This window comes from Panthera onca, chromosome B1 (assembly GCF_046562875.1).
Source record: "Panthera onca isolate mPanOnc1 chromosome B1, mPanOnc1 haplotype 2, whole genome shotgun sequence".
Lineage (NCBI taxonomy): Eukaryota > Metazoa > Chordata > Mammalia > Carnivora > Felidae > Panthera > Panthera onca.
In genome coordinates this window covers 108338927-108359483 of record NC_138342.1, presented here as the reverse complement: position 1 = coordinate 108359483, position 20557 = coordinate 108338927, and the positions used below count along the sequence as shown (strand labels likewise).

General features: G+C 34.3%; 2 protein-coding genes and 1 long non-coding RNA gene across 5 annotated transcripts in view; 2 read left to right on the top strand and 1 right to left on the bottom strand.

Annotated features, from left to right (window-relative positions):
• Nucleotides 1-11594, top strand: part of MFSD8 (major facilitator superfamily domain containing 8) — a 143550-nt gene extending 131956 nt beyond the window's left edge. For both annotated transcript variants that reach the window (XM_078445762.1, XM_078445761.2), the window contains one exon: nt 11461-11594. In XM_078445762.1, the coding sequence (XP_078301888.1) occupies nt 11461-11496 (36 nt within the window). In that variant the 3' untranslated portion in view covers nt 11497-11594. The remainder of the gene's footprint in view (nt 1-11460) is intronic.
• On the bottom strand, nt 271-18308 carry PLK4 (polo like kinase 4). Its single transcript, XM_060654217.3, has 16 exons — nt 18056-18308; nt 17301-17396; nt 16402-16497; nt 16205-16319; nt 12643-13663; nt 11448-11548; nt 9014-9381; nt 8087-8191; nt 7425-7527; nt 6287-6436; nt 5182-5315; nt 4997-5088; nt 4702-4849; nt 3250-3390; nt 1360-1466; nt 271-945 (listed from the first exon to the last, which is right to left on the bottom strand). Exons 1-16 carry the CDS (start codon nt 18083-18085, stop codon nt 843-845), a joined length of 2910 nt encoding a protein of 969 aa, XP_060510200.2. The 5' UTR covers nt 18086-18308; the 3' UTR covers nt 271-842.
• Nucleotides 18309-18399: 91 nt separating this feature from the next.
• The window catches only part of LOC144616140 (uncharacterized), a 69701-nt gene continuing 67543 nt past the window's right edge, over nt 18400-20557 (top strand). The window contains exon 1 of one of the 2 annotated variants that reach the window (XR_013555153.2): nt 18400-18499. This is a non-coding gene — a long non-coding RNA (uncharacterized LOC144616140). The remainder of the gene's footprint in view (nt 18500-20557) is intronic. The other variant, XR_013555154.1, reaches the window with a different exon arrangement.

The following is a 20557-nucleotide window of genomic DNA, read 5'->3' as shown; positions in this document are numbered from 1 at the left end:
TTTATCATGTTTACATAATTTTATTCCAGTCCTGTTTTACCTTGAGTATTTCATTATGAATGGCTATTCCACTACCATTCTTTTTCTTCATCTTAATTATTGCATTAAGTTCTACATTGTTAAAATGTTTGTCATTAAAATATACAGATATTTTCAGATAAAGTTAGACAAACAATGTATTTATTATTTGCAAAATTAATTCTAAAAATTTAACTGGTTCCTAAACAGGCAACAAAATTTTTAAATGAATTTACTAGTAATTTACTTTAAAATATGTTTTTAATTAAATGAATCAAAAGATAAAGCAACTTATTACTGTATTTATTATTTTTTTATAAAATGCATTTTCAGAAATGTTTCATTAGAAACTGGTGCTACAAAAATAAATATAAAACAAATATACATGTTTACATATGTTACTTATAACATAAATACACATTTACATGTTCAAATATTCAAAAACTCCAGCATGTTTTTTCCATGATTCTCAACATGTCTGAGAAGTAGGGAAAACAATAAAAAAAAGCATAAATATACCACACACCATTCATATTTTTGCTTTTAAAAGACTGTTCAATACAAACATATGAACACAAAGTTTGGGGGCATTTGTTCTGAAAGCAAAGTCAGGCATACTATTTTAATCTATGACCAGTTCATATTTATAAGTTTTATTCTGCTTTGTTTTTTCATTAGGTTATATCCATTATGGTACAAATTAAAATTGTCTTTTACAGAAAGGCTTTCTGAAAGGCTTTATTTATATTAAATAAAAAAAGTCACTTTACTTGAAAGCCAACAAAGTTATTTATTAGACTTAAAATATCTAAAACGAGCTTTAATCATTCAAAATTAGGATTTGGATTAGAAAACATCAAAAGGATGGAAGAAAGACACTGCAATTTCTGTTTGATGTATTCTGGTAGTTTTTCATTTTCTCCATACCTAAGTGAAGCAAAGAAAAAAAGACAAAAACATAACTTAATTACTTGGTTTGTATGTAAGTACCAAAAGGCATATTATATTTTTCAATAGTTCTTCAATGAGAAGAGGCACTGCAGAAAAACTATACAAAATCATTTGAGTAGATACCTAAATCAAGTTAAGCATATCCAATGTGCTTCCTTTTAAAAGAGACCACTTTCCAAATGTATTTAAATAATAAAAAGAAAATTAGGTCAAAAAACTGGAACCAGCTATATATATATATAATTTCTAAAACAAGTTTAAAATTGGATTCTTTATTAAATTGAAGGCACTAAAGAACATACAAAACCTTATTAAATCATTTATTTCAATATATAGAGAAAAAAAATTATATCAAAGGGCTAAATGTCAACCATTATTCTAAGACCTTACCTAGTTGTTTGACCATTTGGTGATGTGTAACTGATGGAAGACACTCCTGCTTGCACAACCAACTGGGACCCATCATTGAACTGAACCCACACAGCTCCACTAGTTAACTAGAAAAACAATAAATGCAAAATTACTATATAGTAGAAGATTTAAAGTTCTTAAAAGTTACTCATGTTTAACAGGTTTTTCACATAGTTAAAAAAAAAGCAACCCTCTCAGATAACTACAAATTTGGGGCTGTGATGGTAGTAACACTGAGAATATTCATATCTTTTTAGATTATTCCTTTAATAGCTAGGGCATTATAATATTAAAGTTATTCTAAATGAATCCTTTTTCCCATTTATTTCTACTAGTATGTTGGAGTAGTTTTGCATCCTCTCCTGTACCCCCTACACCTCATTAGCATTTCTAAACAAGAAGAGATTTAGGAAACAACAAAAGTAACATTTTCTTAAACTATAAGATTTCTCTGTATTTTCTGTCCTTGGGTTACAGAATTTCTCTTCTACCTGAGAATGTTACAACTTAGCTTTTGCAACTTGTTCCTTTAGTCACTGATATTTGATATAGTCACTAATATACAATGTGCCACTCCAAACAGCAGAGAGGAGACACGGACACTGGAATCAAACAGACCTGGGTTGACATCCAGATTCTGCCAACTAACGAGTAGGACTATGCAAGTCAGTTAACAATTATAAGCCATAATTTTACTATCTATAAAAGGAGATAACACCAACTTTACTAGGTTTTATTTTGGGGAATAACAAGACAATATATATGAAAAACATGGCACCGCATAGCAGGTACTCACCATTTATTTCCTACCCACAGAAAGGTTTAGGCTGAATTTTAAACTTCATTGGCAAGTAAAAATTACATGCACTATGCTCAAGTCTCCAACCTTCAAGCTTTCAGATAATAGACACATTTAGGCTCATACCTACAAATAATTCTGTAAGTTTGGAAGTCAATGTAGACTTAATTTTTAAATGCAAAAATCCTTTTCTGCCTAATGAAAGTTACTATAGTAATAGATTACAAACAGTTTCTAAAACTTGAATGTCATGAACATCATTCTCAATTCCTAACAATTAGCCACTATCATGACACTTCTATTCTGCCTTTTTTTTTTTTTTTTTAATTGAAGCATAGTTGACATTCAATGTTATGTTACATTGAACTTCAGGTATATAATATAGTGATTCAACCATTCTATACAGTATTCAATGCTCACCATCTGTCACCATACAACTATATTCCCTATATTATACTTTTCATTTCTGTGACTTATTTGTTTCACAACTAGAAGTTACAAACTAGAAGTTTGTAACGCTTAATCTCCTTTACCTAGTTTGCCAATCCTCTTGCCCTCTGGCAACTATCAGTTTGTTCTTGTTCTCTGTATTTATAAGCTTGTTTCTGTTTTGTTTTTTTAGCTTTCACATGTAAAATCATATGATATTTGTTTTTCCCCCGACATGTTTCACTTAGTATAATACCCTCTAGGCCCATCCATGCTATGACAAATGGCAAGATTTTATTCTTTTTTATGGCTGAGTAATATTCCATTGTATATATACACATACATCTTCTTTATCCACCTATCAATGGACACTAGGCTTTAAAACACTTGCTTTTAAAACTTCAAAAACAAAATCACCTATACCTTAACAATCTGTTATCAACAATACCTAGATTCTTCCAACTGTATACAAATAAAAAATGTCAAAATGTTTAATATAATCAATGTAAAAAAAGGTGTAAAAACTTACTTGCAAAGAGAAATCTGCAAGTAATAATTTATATTTTTTGGTAATTGTCTGATCACTATAAAAACCAAAGAAATTCATACTAAGAAAATTCACTTTTCTAAGAACTTCTCACCTGTGTAGCCCAACCAACATTTTTCACAAAAACAGATTTCAAAAGTTGTGCTGATTTAGGAAGACAATCTTTTAGACTACTAGAAGGGATGTTTGTTCCAGAAGTTGCAGCTGTAAGGCCATGTCCTTCATTTGTAACCATCTATAAACATTAAAAGGAAGATATTATTCCCCAGCCAAATTCAGCAAAAATAGAAGATGACTGGATTTTCATTAGCTTAAAATAATTTTTTAATAACAAAGTTAAAAACTTGAAATATAAACATATAAACAATAAGCTTCAGATTTAAAGTACTAACAAAAAAATGTATATAACTACATTACAGAAAATTAGAAAAAGGCAGAAGAAAAATCACATAGTTGCAATTTTCATGTGGGAAGTTTTTCTTTTTTTCCCAAGGTATAATTTTTCATAACTGCAATTATAGGATATATGTACATGTGTGTGAGTATACATACATAGATAAATTTATTTAATTTTGCATTTTTTCCTATATTGCTGTAGTCTTTATTGGCATGATAGTTCACTGAATAAAAATTTAATAAGTTTATGTAACCATGAGACTATCATGGATATTAAAGCAGTAAATGATATTTTACTAGTAAAAATAAAACGAGGGGCACCTGGGTGGCTGAGTCAGTTAAGCGTCTGACTTCAGCTCAGGTCATGATCTCATAGCTGTGGGTTTGAGCCCCACATTAGGCTCTGTGCTGACAGCTCAGAGCCTGGAGCCTGGAGCCTGCTTCACATTCTGTGTCTCCCTCCCTCTCTGGCCCTCGCCCCGCTCACACTCTGTCTCTATCTCTCTCTCTCAAAAAGTAAATAAACATTAAAAAAAAAATAAAATGATACATATATTAATATATTTAGCTTTTTCCTAGAGCGGTCAGGTTAGGCCTCACTGAGGTAACATTTAAACTGAGACCTGAAGGGGGCGTCTAGGTGGCTCAGTTGGTAGAGTTTCTGACTTCAGCTCAGGTCATGATTTTGCGGTTCTTGAGTTTGAGTTCCGCATCGGGCTCTGTGGTGACAGGTCAGAGCCTGGAGCCTGCTTCAGATTGTTTCTTTCTCTCTCTCTCTCTCTCTCTCTCTCTCTCTCTCTCTCTCTGCCCCTCCCCTGCTCACACTCTGTCTCTCTCAAAAAATAAACATTAAAAAAAAAAACAAAAACAAAACTAAGCTGAGACCTGAAGGATGAGAAAGAATTAGCCATTAAGAAGTTGGAGAAAAGTTCCAAGTCAAGTGAATAGCATAGGAAAAGGCCCTGAAAGTTTGACCTTCTTGAAGAACTAAAAGAAGGCTCCTGAGGCTCAAGAATAGAGAGTGTAAAGTAGGAAAGGGAAAAGTAGGCAGGTGATAGTAAGGCCATTATAAGGAATTTAAATTTTATATGAAGGGCATGAGGCAATTACTGAAGAGTTTAAAGTATAAAAGTGACATATATTTACTTACAGAAGGATTAAATATTGGTGCCTGTTTTGGAGAAGCAGCACTATTTATGCCCATTTTACTCAAAGATGCTCTCTCCCTCATCAAGTAGTTTGGATCCACAGAAGGAAGAGGTGATAAGGTCTTAGGTGAACTAGTAATACCAGGTTTTCTGAAGGGGAAAAAAATGTTCAAATATATTCCCTTAAAGCTTTCAAATTACAGAAAACTAAAAAGTGTTCATAATGTAAACATCAAACATTTTTTTAACATTTCCTACACAATTTAGGCATATTTAAAAAAATTTTCAAGCATTTACCTTCCTATGATTATTGGGAAAAATGGAGCACTTCCACTTTTCTTTTCCTCTTCTGAAATTATTGATTCCAGTGCTAAACAAATATGATGGCCCTATTTAAAAAAATAGTGCTTTTTGTCATTACTTCACCTCATTTGGAATCACTATTAATTGGTATGAAAAACCTATCACAAGAATGTACATACCTCATTTGCATGGTCCATATACATTTTTATTTCCCCTTTCAAGGTATTAATTTCACTTTCACCTTTTAACGTGTAAGATTTCCCTGTCTTTTCAATCACCTGAATTAAATCTTCGGTTTTGTGTATCTTTGCTCCTTAAAGAATAAAAAGAAAACCATTCTTTCATCATTTCTTTAAATATTCCTGTTTATATTCATTACCATTCCAGTACATAATAGCTCCTAGATAAGGTATCATTTATATTCATTCACTCACTGATCAGAAATAAAATGAGGCTCTCAAAGTATTCGATAAATATAGGACATCCATTTTTCTTTTCTGCATATATCTGATTTACGTCCAATACTTTTATATTTTAAAAAATTACTAATCTCATACAAAAACATAATTGAAAGATAGTTATATGTGCACTGTGTGAGTATATGTGCTAGGTGTCCCTTAAAGGACGGAGCTTTACTGATTAAAAATTAAATCATCTTGGGGCGCCTGGGTGGCTCAGTCGGTTGGGCATCCTACTTCAGCTCAGGTCACGATCTCGTGGTCCGTGAGTTCGAGCCCCAGGTCAGGCTCTGGGCTGATGGCTCAGAGCCTGGAGCCTGCTTCTGATTCTGTGTCTCCCTCTCTCTCTGCCCCTCCCCTGTTCATGCTCTGTCTCTCTCTGTCTCAAAAATAAATAAACATTAAAAAAAAAAAAATTTTTTTTAAAAATTAAATCATCTTTATAGAACAGATTTAGAAAATAATATTCTCTGGTTCAACCTATCCTTTTGCCACATTTATAATTCTCATAATTTGGTATATGTCCATTTGAGGTTCTACTAAGCAATAGGATATTGTTTATTTCATGTAATTTTGTACTATCAACCTGAATGTTGTTAAATTTGAGCTAAATAGGGAAAGAGGACTAATATACATAATATAGAATAAGTTGTTTATTATGAAAGTATATATAAATACAAATTTGTTAACATAATTAACATACACTGTGCTGTGTAATTTATTTGTATGACTATACATCTTAAAGATTTGTGGTGCTGAATTAAAAAAAAAACTACTAAATTATAAACTAAAGGGAAAAAAATTACCATTTTTAAATGGTACTTACCATCATAAAACCAGACCTCAAAATCAGCACCAGGGGAATTCTCCATCAAAATGCATTTAGCATATTTTGTAAAATAAGTGATTTTGGGTGACTTAGATCTTACAAGGTGTACAAATCTGGAAGCATACTGATATTTTCGCCAGTACTTCTCTAGGGGGAGAAAAGGAAAAAAAATATCTAATATTAGGAAATAAAGTGTTGATTTGACATACAAATTTCACTGAAAGTTTAATAATTGATTTCTACTCTTCCTCAAAAATTCAAGTTTATAGGTTAGTAACCTCATTACCAAAATAAGGTATTGTAGTGATGTAAGTCTATTATTTTAATGAAAACTAAAGATAGTATAATACAATTCTCCAGAAGTATATAACAAAATCTGATGACTAGTATCATGATTATTTAAAAGAAATCTTTCTTTGAATCATTGACTCCTTATTATAAGATTCCAGGAAAGTTTTAATAAATGAAATAAAAAAATTTCTACCTGAGATATCAGCATCAGACTCTCAGGAAAAGATATGGTTCTCTTTATGTTAGTAAAGCATAGAATTTTGTGGTCCCAATAGACAAAAGTAAGTTTTGCAATTCCCTGTAACTATAGTCACTTACAGTATTTAAAGAGTCTTGTCTACCTGTTTGGATTTCTAATAGGGTTAGATTAGATATATTTTCTTGTTTGTTTCTAAATTCACCTCAATGACATCTTACTATTCAATATTTAATTCCCCCCATCCATAATATCCAGAAACTGGACAAGGAGTCATTTGGTTAATCATAATTATAAATGATCACTTATGTAGCATAGTTATGGTTTTAAAAGTTAACAATTAGATATTTCAAGTTGAATTTTAAACATGATTCTAGACAAGTTAGTAACTAAACAAGTGTACAAATTATATTTGTGTGATATATGACTAATATTCCAGTTAGTTTTTATTTAAATATGTGACAACACAGAATATGAATAAATTTGGATTTGGATTAGTAAGGTCTACCACATCTCACCACATATAAAGTATGAGAACGTGAGCTACAGCCTGGCTGAAGCAAGACATTTACAATCTATGATATTCTCATATATAGAGTTTATGTATATATAAATTATCTAAGTTTATTCCCTGGTAAATTTACATACCTGGTAAATTGTCAAAGCTATACCTACTGATGTTGTCAGTAGGGGACGGTGGTCTATCAGCAAGAGGAAAACCTCTTCCATCATTTGGATAATAAATAGTGATCTGCCAAAAAATTGTTTAAGAATTCTAATTATATGCCATTAGGTTAAAGTGCTATATTTCATTAATAAAATTTGAAGAGCTCACGTGTAAAATTAAAATACTATTTTATTGAAAATGCTAAATATTCTCTAGAAGTCATTATTTTGCTTTTCAAACTTAAGCTTAAAGTTCAGATTTTGCTACAAGTTATAATTATTTTTGAAACCACAATAATTAAATATATCTAGTATACTATTTTACTTTTTGAATTTAAGAGATATTATCATATTAAGGAAACCAATTTTTTAAAAGATTTTTTTAAAGTTTACTTATTTATTTTGTGAGAGAGAGAGAGAGGGAGAATCTCAAGCAGGCTCTGCACGGTTACCATGGAGCCAGATGCAGGGCTCCATCTCACAAACTCTGAGCCAAAATCAAGAGTCGAATGCTTAACCAACTGAGCCACCCTGGTCCCCCAAGAAAACCAATTTTTAAAACTTTTAACAATATCCCTGTAGAACAAATTGGAATGCTAAATGATAATTTGAAGTTGCAAGATAATAAAGTAAAGCCACATTACCATGTTTCCGTCACTAGATATTTGAAGAACTTCTTTCACATATTCTTGAGATGTATGTTCCTTTAGAAGCTCCACACATACCTCCTCTGAATCAAGTATACTAACCTTAAAAAAAACACACAAAAAGACTAAAATTTAATAACAATACTCTTGTTTACTATAATAGCTCTGACATATACAATACTTGAAAGTACTTAACCATAGCAGAAACAAAACTTAAAGTCAAAATCAAGTGGCTGCTTCTCTGCAAGTCTAAACCAGGGGTGTATTTGAGCACAGCTGTGAAACATACGGAGCAAAGGTAAGAAGGCATAATTAAGTGTGAAATGATAACCAGTAAGCAGAATGAAAGCAGAAGGTAGGGGTGGAGAATAAAGACTTTGAAAAGACAATAGCAAGCCAAACAAAGGCAAGACTGGGTGAAATAGAAAACAAGGTACAAACGGGAGAAAGATGGAATTAAAAAATAAAAATCACTATTTCCAATTCATACATCAATTTAAACTTGATTTTGTGCATATTCCTTTTCTTTAAATAGTTTAGTTTCAGATGTTAAAAAAAATTGTATTTTCTATTTTACCTTTCTAAGACTGGCCTAAATACAGAAACAAAAGTAAAAGATATTAATTTAGTAATTGCAGCTGTGAATAAAATAATACTTAACACAGTATTTAGCCAGTGTTATTTTTAAATATTTCTCATTATCAATAATTTAAAATTCAAAAGTTATCAGTATCAATTCACCATTCTTAAAGTAGCCAGAAGAAAGCAAGAGCTATTTTTCTATAAACTCCCAGTCTCTTTTCTTTTAAATGAGTTTATCATATAAATATCAAAAGTACAGGGACTAGAGAAACATATTTGACACAGGAAACCATATAGTCAAGGAAAATATCACATAGTAATTTAGAAAAATGATAGACATACCACAGCCTTTTTCGTTTTCTGTCTAATTGGTTTTAACCTGTAAGCAGTCAAAGGAGATGTAATGCTTCGTAATGTACGTTTCTGATAACCCAATGGTGGCTCCATACCCCTAGTCTTGCTTTGTTCAGAAAGAGGATCTGAGCCAAAAATAGATTCTTGTTGTATTATCTCAGGTTTACTTTGAAATGCAGTCATATATTTCATGGTATTCAGCTGTTTTGTAGAATGCACATTATCAGAAGCATCAGGGCTCTTTTTGGCTCGTGTATCAGTCCAAGCATTTCTTGATCTGTCCTGCAAATCTGGATGGCCCTGGAAATCTCTGTTTGGGCTAATGCTGTTGTGCTCGGCAGTTTCTCTTAAATGAGCTATAATATACACAGAATAAAGCAATTTAGTGCATAATTAAAAAACTGAGTCTTCACAACACAATGTCATGCTGGTATTATTTTAACAGGAATTTTTTTTGAGGTATAAAAGAGATCTAGTAAAAAATGCTCATATTTCTAACAAATACACAGTTTTATGATATGACATAATAAAAGAATGACTTTAAAAGAATATTTTAAGCCAGATTGAAAAGAAATACCTTTATATTCCTAAAACTAAGAAAATATATTATTATGAAATTATTTATTCAATCAAGGCAAAATCTAGTCACGTGGGGTCACTTACTAATTCTAAAACAAGCAACTGCCAATGCTCCAATAAGTACAGATTTGAGAGGAATTCCAAGGTAATCATTCTATGTAATATGTAAATTTACTCTCTTTAAGCTGAGGACCATCTATTCCATCTTTACTTACAAAATATGCAAGTAAAAGCAAAAACAATATACGAAATAGCTTTAATAATATTTAATAATACAGGCATATTTGCATCACAATCTAAAAGTTCTTGTTGAGGGGCGCCTGGGTAGCTCAGTCGGTTAGGCATCCGACTTCCACTCAGTTCATGATCTCACGGTTTGTGAGTTCAAGCCCCGCGTCGGGCTCTGTGCTGACAGCTCAGAGCCTGGAGCCTGCTTAAGACTCTGTGTCTCCCTCTCTCTCTGCCCCTCCCCCACTCACACTCTGTCTCTCCTCAAAAATAAATAAACGTTAAAAAAAAAGTTCTTGTTGAATTTTACCCATATCTATTTTATGTGATTTTAGAGTTCACAAAAGAATATTATTTTTTTTTAATCCCTTAAAATGATTAGCTTACATTCTAAGGCATTTTTTTAAATGCTAACCTCTAAATATTTGTATTGCAATTTTTTCCTTAAAAGACTTCTTAGTGCCTTTCCTCCCCCTACTCCCAATGACAGAAAATATTTTGTACCAAATAATATACTTTAAAATTGCAGCAGCACCAGATTATAAACAAGCTTATTTCTCCTTTTCAGATATATCCATATTACCAAATAAAAGTACCTATAAACACAACAGAAGGTTAAGTGCAAGATTACATACATGGCAATTTTATAGTTTAAAAAACATAAACTTGAATTATCATCATCAACAAGTACACATAAAAAGATTAATTCCCTTTCAGACTCTTGAAAAGAATATATAATTTTTAAAAAGAAAAAAAAGAAAGACACTTGAGGTGACATAACAACTCTGCTTAGATTACAGTCATATTAAATACTCTTTATCTGAAGTAACATGATACTTAGTAAAAAATGATCTCCTCCTCCCCATATGTTTTCTTTTCTAATCTCTTTTTTCTCATCATTATTTTCCAACCCACCTTCTGTGAGTCTGTCATGTTCATTAATAAGAAATGTTTAACTTTTAAACTCTATACCTAAAATGACTTGGATGACAGCTGTTTAAAAATGTTTAGGTTTTGGGGTGCCTGGCTGGCTCAGTCAGTAGAGCATGTAACTCTTGATCACAAGTTCATGAATTCAAGCCCCATGTTCAGCCTAGAGCTTACTTAAAAAAAAAATGTTTAGGTTGTAGTGGTTGGGTACTTTAGCGTTACGTGAGGTCCCATCAGTAAACCATGATGTCCATATCAGCCTCTACTTAAAAATAAGGTCAACCATCTTTTGATTATTTTATAGGCATTGATAGGTGCTTACTATAGATAGGCTGTAAGAGCATAGGGATAAAAAGTAAAGTTTCTGAGCCAGGCTGCTTTAGATTAGAATCCAGGGTTGGAATCCTGGCTCCCCTACTTATGGGAGTGTAGCTTGGCAAATTAAGCTCTGTGTAACACAATTTCCTCATGTGTAAGATAGGGCTAATGATAATATCTTCTATTTTATGTGTGAGAATTTAGTAAGTTAATATTTGTTAAGCATTAAGGGCAGTAGCTGATAGAACAAATATTTAAAATGAGTAAATAGTTATTATTACCGTTACTGTAATATAGTTTATGGAAAATATTTTCTTTTTTTTGAAAATGTATTATTTTCTTAGGAAGCCCCAAACAGAAAACGTACCCTTTATTTGCAGATTCCCAAACCACTGTTGCACCATTTCAGTCTGTGATGTCTGGTCTGGAAATGGAAAAGGAGTTTTCCCTGGACCAAGATGATTGGAGCTAAACAGAGAAAAAGAATTCTCAAAAACTAATAAAAAATTATCAGGTAATAACTTTTTAAGATAAAAATATTTTAAAAAGGTAGTTATCTTTTGATCTGAATATCTGAAAATTTTAGGGTAACTGTAGAAACCAATATTTGCATAACCAAAATGTCTCTAAGAAGCTAAACTTCCAGACCAAAATGCCCATACTGTGACAATGTTTCTATATGGCTACTGCCCTCTTGTAATTTAAGCATAAAAACCAAAGAACAGAAAATGGATAAAATAAACACTACAGTAACTGAAAAAATTAGCCTTCATGTGAGAAGCAGTCAGTAATATGATTACTCATCATTGGCTCAGCCTGTGTGTGTGTGTGTGTGTGTGTGTGTGTGTGTGTGTGAGAGAGAGAGAGAGAGAGAGAGAGAGAGAGAGAGAGAGAGAGAGGGAGAGGGAGAGAGGGAGAGAGGGAGACAGAGAGAGAGAGAGAGAGAGAGAGAGAGAGGGAGAAAGAGAAGGAGATAAAGGTGGGGGGAGGAGAAAGGGAGGGGAGAGGGTGGAGGGTGGGGAGAGAAAGAAAGAATGAATAGTTACTATTAGAGTACTTTAGGAATCAGACACATTTAATATACTTTGCACTACAGACCTGCTTCATATAAAATGAAAAATGAAAATAAAAATTCTAAAGTATTAAAATACTACAAAGACATTCATGAGCACATACACTCATTTTGAAAGTCTCTTAACTACAAGTAAAAATCATCATTCTGGGGGCACGTAGGTGGCTCAGTCGGTTAAGCGACTGACTGCGGCTCAGGTCATGATCTTGCAGTTTGTGAGTTCCCATCTCGTGTCGGGCTCTGCACTGACAGCTCAGAGCCTGGACTCTGCTTTGGACTCTGTGTCTCTCTCTCAAAAATAAATAAATGTTTTAAAAAAATTAAAAAAAAATCATTCTGATTCTCTAATAAGAAATAGAAATCATAGTTAAGAAATACCCCAGGAACATCTGATGTTAGAAAAAATTAACCCCCCTTAGTTAGGTGCAGCTTCGTATTTGTGCTAATGTAACATTAATAGAAAAAATGCTTTTGATAGAATTATTCTTACAGTGCTTGATCATTATCAGGTCTTTCAAAAGATCCAGAACTATTGCATGTCTTTTCCTTAAAGAAGTGAAAAACATTGACATTGCTGTTTGTAGGTGAGTATCTTTCTTCGTCTGCTCCTGATCTTTTGGATTTTGACAGCATTTCAGCTGAGTGACATCGTTCCATTGTATTTGTTTTTGCTCGAGACTGACTATTAAAAGTGCCAGATCTATCAGAGGAATGGGCTCTGCGAAGGTATCGAGAGTGTGGCCTTTCTTCTGCATCCTGGATTACTCTTCCCCTTCCACTATTACTGGTTTCTTGTTCTTGGTTTCCCCAATGAGTATAAAAACTGCTTCCATCTCCTGAAGAAGAAAAATCGCTTGTATTTTTATTCTTTGGAAATATAGTCATTTTATTTGGGAGTGGCTGACCAATCAAAAGTCGTCTTCTGTCAAATAAACTACCACTTATACTGGTACTGGAAGAAGCTGTAATTGCAGTAGAAATTGTGGCATGTCCACTGTCAATGGAGTCTTCTACAGTTCCTAAATCTTTACTTTTTGTTGAAGAATTTCGGGACATAAAAGGATGGTCTAATACTGAAGACAAACTTAAACGATCTGCTGGATTTCTACGAAGTAACTGGTGAATAAGGTCCTTGGCCTCTCTTGTCAAAAAAGTTGGCATTTCATAATCTGCCAATACTACTTTATTTAATGTGTTCTTGACTGTGTCAGTGTCAAATGGTGGTCTCCCAATAAGCAACGTATAAAACATACAGCCCAAGGACCAAACATCAGATTCAAGTCCATGTGCACTTCGAGTTGCAATTTCTGGTGAAATGTAATTAGGAGTTCCACATAATGTATAGTGCTTTTCATGTGGCATTTTCAATTGAGTTGCCAGCCCAAAATCAGCAATCTTGATGTTCATATTACGTGTAAGTAAGAGGTTAGAAAGTGTGAGGTCCCGGTGTAATATACCATGAGAATGGAGATACAACATTCCTGTGATGATCTGGTGCATGAAGTGTCGAGCTGTTAGAATGCAAACAATAAAATTTACAATTTAGAAAATCTGAAAGGTTCAGTACTTACAATCTTAGAATTTAGTATTTAGAAACCCAAGTACATGTGCCACAATATTACATTAGAACACCAGCTTGCAGCTTAGTAGTTTGATAAACCAAAATACTACTATGATAATTTCTTAAGATTTTTAAACTTTTAAAACAACTAGGCACTTTTGCTAATCTTTGTCCTTTCTAACTGATGCATTAAGGAGTTTAATATTATTAGCAATTGGGAGAGTCTTGAGTAACTAGGGTACCCAGAAGGCCATAGCAATTAAGAGAAAATATTTATAATTGCACGAACAATTCATAAATACATTCTAATTGTAAAAAAGAAAAAAAGAAAGCAAGTTAAAGTTCCTCTGATGTCCTCCCAAACCCTAACAAAAAAATAACTGCTATTAATAGTGTATATATATTTTATATAAATTTACAGAAATACACTGTAATAAATGTTATATGTAAAAAGGTATAGAAATATACAGATTCATTACTTTTTTCCCCACTTCACAGTATTTCTTGAAATATTTCCATATCAGTACACATAAATCTTCATTTTATTTAATTGCTATTAATGAGTAATTTCCGTTACTTCAAGATTACAAAAACAGCAATAAACATTCTGGAAATGCTTGTTTTCTTGTGCATATGTATGGGGTGGTTCTCTACGTTAAATTCAAGCAATAGAATCACTGGGTTGAAGGATAAAATTTAGCATTTTAAGGAGCACCTGGGTGGCTCAGTCAGTATAGCATGAGACTCTTGTCCTCAGGGTTGTGTGCTCAAGCTGCACATAAAAAAAAAAATTAGTATTTTAATACTTGCCAAATTGTCCTCCAAAAGGCTGTATTTTCATGCACATCCTTGTTAAAAACTGGTAGTCTCAATACAATGATTGAAAAAATGGTATTCCATTATCTTAGTTGGCCTTCTTTTGATTATACTATAGAGTTTGAGCATCTTTTCATACATTTATTAATTGACCATTTGTACTTTCTCTTCTGTGAAGTCTGCTTAGATCCCTTGCCCATTTTTCTATTGGACTATCCTTTTTTGTTAGGCAGCCCTTGTATTTTTTTTTTAAAGTTTATTTATTTATTTTAAGAGACTGTGGGAGCTGGGGCAGGGTGGGAGGGGGAAGGGGAGGGAGGGGGGAGGGGGGGGAGAGAGAGAAAGAGGGAGAGAGAGAGAGAGAGAGAGAGAGAGAAGGAGAGAGAGAGAGAATCCTAAGCAGTCTCCATGAGGTCAATGTGCAGAACCCAATGTGGGGCTTGAACCCACGAACTGTGGCCGAAATCAAGAGCCAGACGCTCAACCGACTGAGCCACCCAGGTACCCCAACATCCCTTGTATTTTTTTAAATTAATTTGCCAGTCATACAGTTTACAAATATTTACTCCTATCTTTGTTTTAAATTTGACCTAACCTTTTATCAAACACGTTCTTAATTTTAATTAAGTCAAATTCATAATTCTTTTCCTTTATAGTTTTTATAGTTTGTCTTATTTAAGAAGGCCTTACTCTTACATAGTATTAAAAAAAATGCAATACTCCTCATTAACATGCATACGAATATTTTTTAACTCGTATTATTACCTTGAATCAAAGAATACGAACATTTGCATACTCAATACATATGTCCAAACTGTTTTCAAATGGGTTATAGACTTAAATATACAAAAAGTGTAACAACAATCACATTTTAGCTTACCTGCAATCTCAGTTACCAGGGTGAGATAACTAGAAAACAATTATTTGTGTGATGACTTACGGACCTTATTTGATACTAATCTGAACAGTAAAAAGTTACTTATAAGAAACTGGAGAAGCTGAAACTGACTACACATTTGATAATAAGGAATTATTGGGTGTGATAATGATTCTGTGGTTACTGTTATTGTTTTTTTAAGTTCTAATCTTTTAAAGATATATACCAAAATATTTATACATACAAAGATGTCGATGTCTACAGTTAGCTTGAAAATACTATGGAAAATTGAGGGAATAAGAAGTGTACAGATGAAACATTTGATCATGAATTGATAGTTTTGGAAGCTGAGTGGTAACTTCATGAGGGCTCATTATACTACTCTCTCAACTTATATGTTTCACATTTTCTATAATAAATGATTTTAACAGTTATCTGTGTTTCACTTAGAAACTACTTTATAGACATCAATAGCATTCTAAACAGTTTATTTCTAGATTTAAAAGGATACTAAATTGCTACCAATGATTTAATTTAAAATGTGGTTTTGGGGAAAGATGGATAACGAATTTCTCCTTTTACTTCTGTAATGCTTGAATTATTTACGGAATTAGCAGCTTTTCTAATTTTGAGGGGATGAAAAGTCTCCTTTTCTAACCCAAAGTAATAATTGAAACAGTTTTATTAAACGTTACAAAATAGCACATTCTTCAAAAACTAGTTTTTAAAGAGTAAAATTTATATATACCAAAAAAAAAAAAAAAAAAAAAAAAAGAAAAAGAAAAAGAAGCCACCTACCTTCATTTTCTGAGAATGGTTTCATTCTGTTCTTTAGATACCTGTTCATTTCTCCATTATGGCACATTTCTAATACTAGATATACATAATTGTTATCTTCAAAATAGTTATACAACTGAAATGTAAAAGGGCACAATAAGTGATAAAATATAAAAATTCAATGTTCTTAGGTTACATCTGCAAAATTTGTATCTTACCTCTAAGATAGAAGGATGTTTCAATTGGCAATGTATTTTCACCTCATTTTGGACTCTCTGTACCATTCCAGCTTTGTACATGGCTTTTTTATCTATCTAAAAATAACATGAGACATTTAAATGTTGATAATAAACTTCTATATGTGAAGTTTTCAAAAATTAACTTTGAAGAGAAAATATACTTTAAAATATTGTTAAGTCCTTTTATCTATTTATGAGATCAATTTACTCTGTGTGTTTTCCCCATACACCTAACAAAGAGCTTGGCACAGTGAACATTCAGTAAGTTTACCCAATGCATTCTAGTATCTTCTCCCAACTGAAAGAATTTAATAGCACAGCAATCATATCTATAACAACAACAAAAACAACAAATATCTAGCCAAACTTTATTTTTCCCGTTCCTCTTTTTCTTCTAGACAAGCTTTAAAACAAAACTTCCCTTCCCTTTCCCTGCTTTTTAAGATAAGTGATTCTTAATTTGCTTGTGCACTCCTATTAGAATGACCCCCTAACAATCAAGAATATTTTAGGTTGTTACAGTGTAATACAGAACTATGCACAAGTAGTACTCATTATTATACACAAATTGTTTGTTCTTTGATGTCTATCAATTACTCCAAGTTTTCATAATAAATACTAGGTTTACTGAACATTAATGAAAATAAAACACTTATTTAAGCATAGTCAAGGTTCTTCTAAGATATATCTGTAAAGTCAATTGCTGGACTTGGCACTAATTGCTGGACTTGGCACTACTGTCTTCTGCCTAAGCAATGAGTTCTCTCTACCCATTAAAAAAAAAAAAAAGGTTCACAGGTAAGGAGTTTCTGGCATCTCAAGTCATCTCTCTAATTACTTGCAAAGTAGAGGTGAAAATTTGATTAATATATTCTTACCATTTTGATTGCAACTTCCAAACCAGTGTGAACGGACTCAGCTCTGTAAACACCAGCAAATGATCCTTTACCAAGCAGACTGCCAACTTTAAAATCCTTAAAAGTTAAAATGAAAGAACATGTGTGATGACTCACAGGAATAAAGAAGAAAGAGAAGAGACTGGAAAAAGACGATAAAATGGATCGGGAGGGGAATAGGAATTTAAATTCAAGCAGGTATTACACCTCAATAGAGCAGGTGTCTGGGGTGGAAAGCATGTTGACGCCTTGCGGGGATCCCTGAAAGTCTAGGCTTGGCTTCAAGATACAGCACCCTAATGAACTGCTTCCTCAACCTCAATGCAGCTTCAGCACCTTGCTCCCATCTCCAGCCAACCCCTGGGAGCAGAGGGCACGGGTGGAATCCCGCCGCAGCTCCCGCCGGAGGTAACCGCCATCCCCCGGGAGAAGGGGGAGGCAGCTTTGCCTTGTTCTAGCGCGGCAGCCCCGGCGGGATAGCCAACTTGAAGCCTTGGTGTTTGGAGACAGAAGGGCGGGGCCGCGAGCAACTCACCTGTACCCCACCACCCCAGCCAGAGGGGCGGGGCGCTCCGCCCCTAGACAGGCAGGCCTGGCGGTTAGGACTCTCCCAAAGCACCTCAGCGCCCACCCCGCAGCCGTTAGATTCGTCTGGTCCCCCTTCTGCAGTAGTCTCGAGTCCCTCCACTCCAACTCCCCCACCGCCCACCCCGCGGTGGATTGCCAAGTCTTTTCACCTCGATCTTCTCCCCGATGCAGGTCGCCATATTTCCAGGCTCAGGCCTGTGCTCCCCAGATTAGCTTCCTTCACGCAGTCCCTTCTAGGCAGCGCTCCAAGCAGCCAGCCGGTCTTGGCGCCCATCAGGCTTGGCTCTCTAGGCCGCCGCTCCTGGCGACGGCTGCACGGCTACCGAATGGCCTCCCGGGCACCTTCCGAGACCTGGGCGGCGCCTCTGCGCTCCCATTTTGAAAAACTCCCGCCGATTGCCGTCTTTGCCAGACTGGTGGTGACGTAAAGAGACCGGCCGCAGTGGAGAGGCTGCGCCCGGTGCGCATGCGTAACAGGCTCTGCTTCACGGCTTGCTGAAGTTTCATTAGGGCCTAGGACCGGAAGTGCTCCGGCGTCTTGTGGCAATACTGGGAAATGTTGGCAGTCAAGCTTTCAGAAGACCGGGTTCGCTGTGAGTAAACGAACTAGGCTGAAGGAGGAGACTTACAGCTGGTAGGCTACTCAATTCACGGTCTGGAAAACTAGTTCCATTTCTGTAAAGGATTTTAAGAGTTCAAACGTTTAAACTTGACAGAAGAGCATAGGAAAAAAAATATTACCTAGCTTAAACACCATTTACACCTGTTTATTCCATCGGTTACTGTAATGAATGTGTGCGGTACTTTAAGAAATTGAACTCTGTTCTTTATTTTTGGCATATTGCTATGAATTTTAATGTCATTTGTATAGCCACTTAACATTTAAGAGATCTCACACACTTTATCGACCAAAAGAGACCTTTATAAGATTGGAATGATCCACTTTTTGCAGATGAAAAGATTGTGGTATTCATTAAGGATTTATAATGAACTACTACACAAACATAGATCTTCTGTTTATAAATGGAAAACTTTTTTTTACATTAATGGATATATTAAGTTTACTTGTTTGTCTACTTGCAAACTAAAATACTATTTAGAAAAAAGTCAACTTTTCCCTTCATTTCTGGAATCCTTCCTTAAAGGTTATATGTTCTAATGCTTGAACAGTTGGTTTCAGAGTCCAGTCTTCCAAGTAGCCTTGCTTTGCCGTTGAATTTTTAGAAATTCATATAATTGACTATCCATACTGGGTTTGTTTGTGTTTTTTTTTTTTTTTTGGGGGGGGGCAGGATGTTAATCCTTTATTCCATTAATATCAGGTATTATATTGACTTTTTTAAAAAGGCAGTTTTTCTTTTGTTTTTTGTTTCTTTTAATGCGAGTATAGTTAACATACAGTGTCATATTAGTTTCAGATGTACAATATAGTGATTCAACAATTACATACATCACCCAGTTCTCATCATGACAAGTGCACTCCTTAATCCACATCACCAATATCACCTATCCACCCCCCCCACCCCCCACACTTCCCCTTTGGTAACCATTGGTTTGTTCTTTATAGCTAAGAGTCTGTTTCTTGGTTTGTGTGTCTTTTTTTCCTTTGACCATATGTTTTGTTTCTTAAATTTCACACATGAGGGGCACCTGAGTGGCTTAGTTGGTTAAGCATCTGACTCTTGATTTTGGCTAAGGTCATGATCTCATCGTTTGTGGGTTTGAGCCCTACATCAGGCTCCATGCTGGCAATGGAGAGAGCCTGCTTGGGATTCTCTCTCTCTCTGCTCCTCCCTCTTTCTCTCTTTCAAAATAAATAAACTTAAAAAAAAATTCCACACACGAGTGAAATCATATGGTATAGCTTTCTATGACTGATTTATTTGGCCTAGCCTTATTACTCTCTAGCTCCATCCATGTCATTGCAAATGGCAAGATTTCATTCTTTTTATGGCCGAATAACATTCCGTTATGCATATGTATGTATATATATATACATACACACACAATGTTGGCTATTCTGGATTTTTTGCCTCTCCACATAAATTTTAGAGTTTTTGGTTTAAAATTTTTTTTTTAACGTTTATTTATTTTTTGAGGCAGGGAGAGACAGAGCATGAACGGGGAGGGTCAGAGAGGGGGAGACACAGAATCTGAAACAGGCTCCAAGCTCTGAGCTGTCAGCACAGAGCCTGACGCGGGGCTCGAAATCACGGACCGGGAGATCATGACCTGAGCCGAAGTCGGCCGCCTAACTGACTGAGCCACCCAGGCGCCCCTAGAGTTTTTGGTTTTAAATTTTGTTTATTTTTTGTTTGAGTATAATTCACACAATATTACTTTAGTATCAGGTGTACAGTGATTCAACAGCTCTATACATTATGCTGTGTTCCACCAGAAGTGTGGCTACTTTCTGTCACCATACAATGCTATTATAATATTATGGACATATTCCCTGTTCTGTGCCTTTTATTCTGTGACTTATTCAGCCCATAATTGGAAGCCTATATCTTCCATTCCCCTTTACCCATTTTACACATCCCCCCACACTCCTCCCTTCTAGCAACCATCAGTTCTCTATATTTATATGTCTGATTCTGCTTTTGGCTCGTTTATTCATTTTGCTTTTTAGATGCCACATATAAGTGAAA